The sequence below is a fragment of the Pygoscelis adeliae genome, unplaced genomic scaffold, assembly GCF_000699105.1.
Source record: "Pygoscelis adeliae isolate BGI_AS28 unplaced genomic scaffold, ASM69910v1 Scaffold95, whole genome shotgun sequence".
NCBI lineage: Eukaryota > Metazoa > Chordata > Aves > Sphenisciformes > Spheniscidae > Pygoscelis > Pygoscelis adeliae.
The window spans coordinates 1,141,395-1,148,644 of NW_008824869.1; the positions used below are offsets into that span (position 1 = coordinate 1,141,395).

General features: G+C 42.1%; 1 protein-coding gene across 3 annotated transcripts in view; it reads left to right on the forward strand.

The window, feature by feature from the left end:
* The window catches only part of NFATC1 (nuclear factor of activated T-cells, cytoplasmic, calcineurin-dependent 1), a 108,187-nt gene that overhangs the window by 71,319 nt on the left and 29,618 nt on the right, over positions 1-7,250 (forward strand). Inside the window, exons 8-9 of one of the 3 annotated variants that reach the window (XM_009324472.1) lie at positions 3,071-3,450; positions 3,527-3,672. In XM_009324472.1, coding sequence (XP_009322747.1) covers positions 3,071-3,450; positions 3,527-3,589 — 443 coding nt within the window. In that variant the 3' untranslated portion in view covers positions 3,590-3,672. Of the gene's footprint in view, positions 1-3,070; positions 3,758-7,250 lie in introns of those variants that run through there. The other 2 variants (XM_009324473.1, XM_009324474.1) reach the window with 2 other exon arrangements.

A 7,250-nucleotide genomic window follows, 5' to 3' on the forward strand; every position in this document is an offset into this window, starting at 1 on the left:
TTCTATAGAGCTTCCTTCTCCAAACTGGTACCCTGTGAAGACATTTACACTTTTTTAAAGGGGAGTGAGTGGCTGCCATCCCAGCTTGGTAAGATCCCTACGTTCACTCTGCACAGTGTTAAATGGCTATACAAATGGCAAAGCACTGACTATATTTGTCAGATACAAATCCCTTCCCCATTTCAGCATTAACACTTTTTCTGTCTTTCAGTGTGATGCCTATTCTAGTGAAGAGATTAGCATACAAACAAAATATACGATACTTAGCAAGGGGAGACTTTTTTACTGTGTTGAAAAAACACATTAAAAAAGGTAATGGAGACAATTCAGTTGAACAAGTTCAGACACCTCTAAGCCTAAGTGCAGGTAGTATCTGTCCATTTAAAGACAGTTTGTTTCCCATTACATGAAATAACTGATGCTCAGGAGTATTAGTTCAGAGCAATACAAGGGGACAATGTAAACAGATGTCAAATAAAATGGAGGTCCCACTTAATCTCATATCCCTCCTTCTTGTTTCCCTCTCTGGCTAACAACCTGCCATCAGCAAACAAGCAACTGTGACTTACCCTGACAGGTCCTGTAATTAACACCAGTCTCTATTTTCCCTCTGAACTCTGAATTTATGGGCAGCCAGGAGTGTCCTTGGTTGCTGTCACCATCTCCAAGAGAGTTTTTGGACTAACAAGTCTGGATTAGAGGCCCTTCCACGCATCAGTGTGCCCAGTGCAGAGTAGGACTTACTGGTTATCCTCTGTTGGTTGCAGCAGGTGTATTTCAGCGTAGCAACATATGAAAACAGATTCCCAATGTTCATGGCCACTAACCAGACCTCCAAACAGACCCCATGGCATTGCTTTTATAAAGAAAAAATTCAAAGTGAAGTGACAAAAAAAGTGCCTGGTAAACCAAGTAGCAAAGATGTGCTGTAGAAGAGCTACAATGAAAAATCAGCCTGAGATCAGGAACCTGCCTTCTTTAAAGCCTCCAGCCTGCCTGCCACCAGGGCTATAACCCTTCCCTAGGTTATAACAAGTCAGACAACTCCAGGGTTTACTGGAGTTGAATTGCCAGTGGTTGCGCTTGGAATTATTTAGCACAGGTGTTTCTATAACAGTGATATATTGGGAAAATTCAGTGTTCAACAACCATCATATTTCCAGCTGTGCTGTGGTTAGTGCTAGTACAGTGAACCTAATATAAAACATGTGAGAATATTTGCTAGCTCAGGAACTTGTTAAAGGTATTTTCTTACAATATCTGAGCTGCTATGTTTATCTAGGTGCGTTTCTTTGGTCTTGCATTTTCATAAAGGGTGTGATATTGGTTTTATAAAGCTGTCACTGAACCTGGAATCTGCTTCTCTGCAACCACGTGCATTAGTAGCCCTGCTAGCCAGTGCGCAGCACACGAGCAGGTGAAAATAAGATTATGAGGAATCCAATGACAGACCATTATCCATAGCATATTTGTCTTGAGAGCACCTGTGCATCTGTTACATATATAGACATGTTTTTACTAGGGGTGCTAGAAATCTTGAAACAAGTGTTGCAAGTATCTATATGTAAAAGAGCATAAAAGGGGCAAAGTTAACAAGAAGCTAGGGGACTATAAAACAAGGGTAGTGAAGTGCATTCACCAAAAGCAAAATTTGTGAGTGTTAAAAGAGGTTTTATATGTACACATGCACACACGTGCATTTTTAGGGGTTCAAAAGACTCATACATGAACATAGGAAATGGCTGGAGAATGTATAAGGGTGTTTGTAAAACACATGCAAATAAAAATACAGTCAGAGACACTCACGCAACACACGTGCTCTGAGCTGAGTTGTGCAAAGATGTTTCATTAATAACTTTGTGCCACAATGGGTCGGTTATTCTAATATTCTGGAAGATATTCTCTGGTGTCACCATAAATTTCCAACAGCACCTTCAAGCAATGGCTGTTCCTGTGGATCTCTTTTTGGGAAAGAAGATAAATGCCACTGTGCATCCATGCTCGATTGTTGTATGCATTAGAGTTGCATCTGGCTAGTGAAATACATCTACGGACTAGCTTGGCCCTATTATTTATAATTTTCCTGATAGAGAAAGTGGGTGTCTTTTACCTGTGCGCTGCATATGTTGTAGGAGAAGCAGCAAAGGCATCTCTCTCTGATTTGAGAGAGAAAGCCTATGTGAAAAAGACACTGATTTGAGGAGGGATCTCTTCTCTGATTTGAGAAACGGCTCTACATTTGTCATGACTGAGTTGATGCTCATAAACAGTCATTCTGTCCATGTGCTGGTGGTATTTAGAGACATGGCTGGACAGCTCAATTAGAGCCTCTTTTGAGACAATGGGTAGAGCAAGCAGAGGTCTAGAATAGGAGTCAGTTTTTCTTGGTAGCCAGAGACTGAGTTAACATTTGTTAGGAGCTGGCATTAGCCGTTTGGATCCAACTTAGAACCACTGAGAGTTGGATGCAACTTACTGAATATTTTACACCCATTGGCTGGTTAGTAAGATTAAACACAATCATGTAAAAACGAAATAAATGAAATCCTACTCTTTCAAAAATACCCTCATAATTGAAAACTTCTTGTACATAGTAGTTTGTCATGTATCTTTGCAATTTTACTTTCACTGAACTCTGAAAGCCCCATCTCTACCTTATTATGTTCCAGTTTACCGAATGTGCAGACATTTATCAAATGGGCCATCAGTAGCCGTAGAAATGCAGTAGTATATCCAAGTTAAAATTCTTGCTTTGATTACTACAAATCCATGGAGCCCTTGGGTCCAAAGCTTCCACTGAAGCACAGCTATTTGCAAATAGATTTTTATAGCACATTAGTGCTGGAGGAGAGTCCAAAGAAAATAGTCCTTTTCAATATTAGAACCAGCTGTGACTTTCTTGTGCTGATGACTCATTCATTTTTTTTTATAGGGTGGGAGAACTAGGCAAAAGACACACAGAGTCTTATTCAAGACGTTGTTTGTTTTGCAAAGGGTATCCTAGCCACAAGCCAAGTTGATCATACCAATACGCAACTCATGTTTATTTAAAACTTTTTTCTTTTAACAGTTCCAATTATAAAAACAGAACCCACAGATGACTATGAGCCTGCTCAAACCTGTGGACCAATGAACCAAGGCTTAAGCCCTCTCTCTAAACCATACTACAGCCAGCAGATCATGATGCCCCCTGATCCTGGTTCGTGCCTCGTGGCTGGCTTTGCCTCCTGTCAGCAGAGAAATGCCGTGATGTCACCTTCTCCCAACGCAAGCCCCAAGCTGCACGACCTTTCGTCCTCTCCTTACAAGTGCATCCCCAACCCAGGCCACAGTCACCTCGGACTTCAGCAGCCCACTGGAGGTGTCCCCACCATACAGGAAGTGCCAAGGTCTATAGTTGTGCACCCAAGCTCCCCCGAGCAATCATCTCACATCATGCTGCAGCCGCAGGTGAGTCAACATCTGAGCAGTAGCTGTCCCCTTGGTTATCAACAAACACTCTATCCCAACAGTCCCTCTTCTCCAGTTCCATCTGTTACCCAAGAGCCAACCTATTTGCAGTCCTGCAGTCCAACTCACTCATCCATAATGGGTCAACAGCAGCAGCAACTGCCGAAGGTTCACAGAAATGAGTCTCCAACAACCCAACCACTGTCATTGCCAGAGTTGCATGAGGAAAGTAATCATAATTTGGCCCCTATTCCTGTAACGATCAAGCGAGAACCTGAGGAATTGGACCAGATGTACCTGGATGATGGTAAGTCTTCCGCAGCATAGGTTTGCGTTCAACCATGTTGCTATATCAGTGAGTTCCCTTAACCCCTTCCTCCTTTTGAATCCTGGTGGAAAAAAGTTCAATTAACAGCCTGGTGGAATGGTGCGGACTTTTGCTTGGATTGTCTCTATATGGGAAAGGGCTCTTTAATTTCGTTTGCAATAATGAAACCATATTATCTAAGCATTAAATGCTGTTAGTTACTGTAGAGCCAGCTGCATGACCGATAGCTATGTTGCAATGATCTTAACCGTATGGTCTTGGCTTATGCCCATGCCAGTGACCTGTGGAACCGCAGTGAAAACATATTTAACATTGTCCCATCCATAATGCAGTGAAACGTCTGATGTGCAAATCTGTTCACTGGAACTAAATGATAAACTGCTCTACTTCAGTTGAGAAGGTTCAAGTTAAAAATGGAGGCACATCTTTCAGTGTAACTCTTCAGTCTGGTGGCATCTGACATTAAGACTACTTTTTCTTCCATTCTTATTGTGGACTTGTTGCGGCTTTTTTTTTTTTTTTTTTGCTTTTGTAAGATTCTATATGTATATGTATTCTACACGCACCACTGAAAAGTTAAAATGCTGTGATGAACTTGTCAGACTCTAGTTTCCAAAGATTTATTAGTCGAACGTAATAAAAGGGATAATCTGGAATTTGATTATGTGACCTCACTGAACTGTAATTTAGCACTTGCTGCTAAGTATCCCAGTAGTATTCTGGACTCTCACCTTAATGCAGTACGTGAGTTCCCTTCCAATAGCCACATAACTTTATATAACATACCATGCTATTTGAAGAAGAACTGCCTTTGAAATGGCTGCATTGAAACTAATTGGTGCCAAGGAACATCTGAATGTGATTGTCTTTCAGGGAGAATTTAAAGACAATTCATTGCACTCTTTTTAAAAAAAGGACATTTAGTCATTCTATTTCAAACAGCATGATACTCACTGAATTAGGATTACAAATGAATGTTTTGGAGCTTGAGTAGCGGCCTTTTGCTTTTCAACTCTAGGAAGATGATTTTTCTTAACAGAAGTTATTATTGGTTACATGATAGACAGGTCTAAGGAATTTTTCCTAATTAGGAGTTCAGTTCACTAAAGTTTTGCACAACACATCTTTTGTGACAAGGTTTTCTTCATATAGCGTGCATTTTTACCACATATCTATGCTGTAAGGAGCAAGATTTCAACAAACCAAACAAGAAATGTACATAAACCAAAACAAAAAGCCATGCCCAAATTTTGGTTTTGAGAGAAACCAGAAGTTATCTATGGAAGGAAGAGAATACAGATAAAATCTAAACCTAGTCTATAGCTGTCTTTCTAGAAAAGCACAAGAAATGGGCAGTCTTTCTGCCTTACCTCTCCCAAATCCAGCAACCACTTCTCTGGCAGCACTATGAAAGCTGCCTTTGGCTGATCTTTGCTGGAGAGATGGGACTGCGGCTCAGGGATGAAGGGTGAAGCTCCTCAGCCATGTCTACTTCAGGTTTCTCCTGGAGGAACAGAGGAACTTTGCTACCATGTGGTCTGAGAGAGATTTTAGTTTTTTCAGCAGTGCTCATTCTCCCTGACAAAGCATAAAGGGTTTAGTCTACCCCCATCTCTCTTCCATCCCCTCTTCTGGACACACACGCGCACCAGTCCTCTGACAGATAATCAGAAGTAATTGTAGAAGCCACCATGTATATCTGCACTGACACTTAAAGTTGACTTTGAAGATCTCTTCAGCTGGCCAAATCCAGATATACTTCCCTTTGGCATCCAGCAGGCTATCAAAATCGTTTTGTGGCTGACCACAGGAACTATAGACCAAGAAAGAATTCATAGACATAACAGTCATGGTAACAATATGTAACAGAAAAAAAATGAACGTTTGTAGTTCCAAAAAATTAAACACCACCAGTTCCCTCTAAAGGTGGTAATCAGAAATGGTAACCAGAGGAAGTCCCTTTTCTATGTCTAAACTGATATTTAGGTTTGTCTCAGGGGTCACACTGATGGGAGCATAACCCACGTGAGCTGCCCTTTCCTATCTATGCCTTATCTCACTGCCTGAAGAAAAGGTCATCCACTCTATGTTTTGTGTTGACAAAATGAAGTAGGAATCAGGAGTGGACTACTATTGTCTTCTTATTTGTCTCAGTATTTGGGCAGTCGAGAAAGAAAGTATGCGGCAAGGGACTGAAGGCAGGAAGCATGTCTTGAGGGATTTGTGCTGGCCAAGACCCTGTGTTCAAACCATGCAGAGCCCTGGCATGCCTCAGACACACAGCACAGGAGCACGAAGCTGTCAGTCAGGCTGGAAGCCTGTTTAGGTCTATGCTATATGCATTTCATGAAGGCAACCTTACCACCACCAGTGCAGACATTGGTTTCACATTACATTTAATCTGATGTAACTGCAGGCTCCCATGGAAAGGGTGGCCTCGATTAATCTTGCCCTTAGCCACATGTTCTTGCTGCTTCCTTTGAGTCATATCAATTGATTATGGAGCGGCAGAGCAGGCTAATGGAAAATTAACCTGCCAAAAATAGCAAAACCCATGCAGTTTTCCGCTGGGTCAGCTCGTGGAACCACATCCCCCGGGTCCAATGGCTGGGTCCAGCCCACGAGAGGGGCAGGAAGCCTGTTGCTGAGGGTCAAGGAGTGCAGCGGGACCACTCTGTGTGGCAGCAGCCCGCCCATAAGCCAGAGTAAGTGTGACTTGAAGCCACATCTGATGTCATCTTATCCTCCCCAGCAACTATCTAATCAACTCATCCTGTCTCGGTAAAAAATCCCCTTCTTGTGCTCACCTATTACTTATGGAAGGATGACATCTGGGCTGCCTTGCACAGTCTCAAAGGGCAGTTTGGCCACTATGGTGACTGCCTGGAAACCACCAGTAATTGCTCCTGGTGTCCCGGTAGGTGCTGTTCACCGAGATCTGCACTGAAAAGGCAAAGCACTCCACATATGCAGTGCCTTTGTGCCTGGTGCCGTTTCATTCAGACCTCTGGCCATTACTGTGGAATAAGGGAGAATGGATTTTGCAGAGTGGCTCATAATGAATAGGAGCAACTCATTTTTCATGTGCTTGATTTTTTTTGGAATAGGAGCTTTTAAGCCATCACCATTGTTTCTTGTTAGTATCATATCCATCTTTAAGCGTTTTCCTTGTTGGAGGAGTGGGTGGGGTATCTGTGCTTTACGACCATATTCTGAAAACCAGAAAAGCAAATCATACCCGTGAGTAAGGACAGTTGCTGTTTTTTTAAAAATAGATTGCTGCTCTGCCTCTTTAAAATCTGTTGTCTCACTGATTCAGTTCGGATCCTTTCACCCAGCACGATTTAAACTTTTGTTCAGTATTTTTTTCAATCTTTGCACCTGTGAACAATATGAAAGCCTGAGAGGTCAGATGTACTTGACTGTTTTTCTTTCCTGCTACTCTAAGTATACCAACTTACCAACTCTTTCC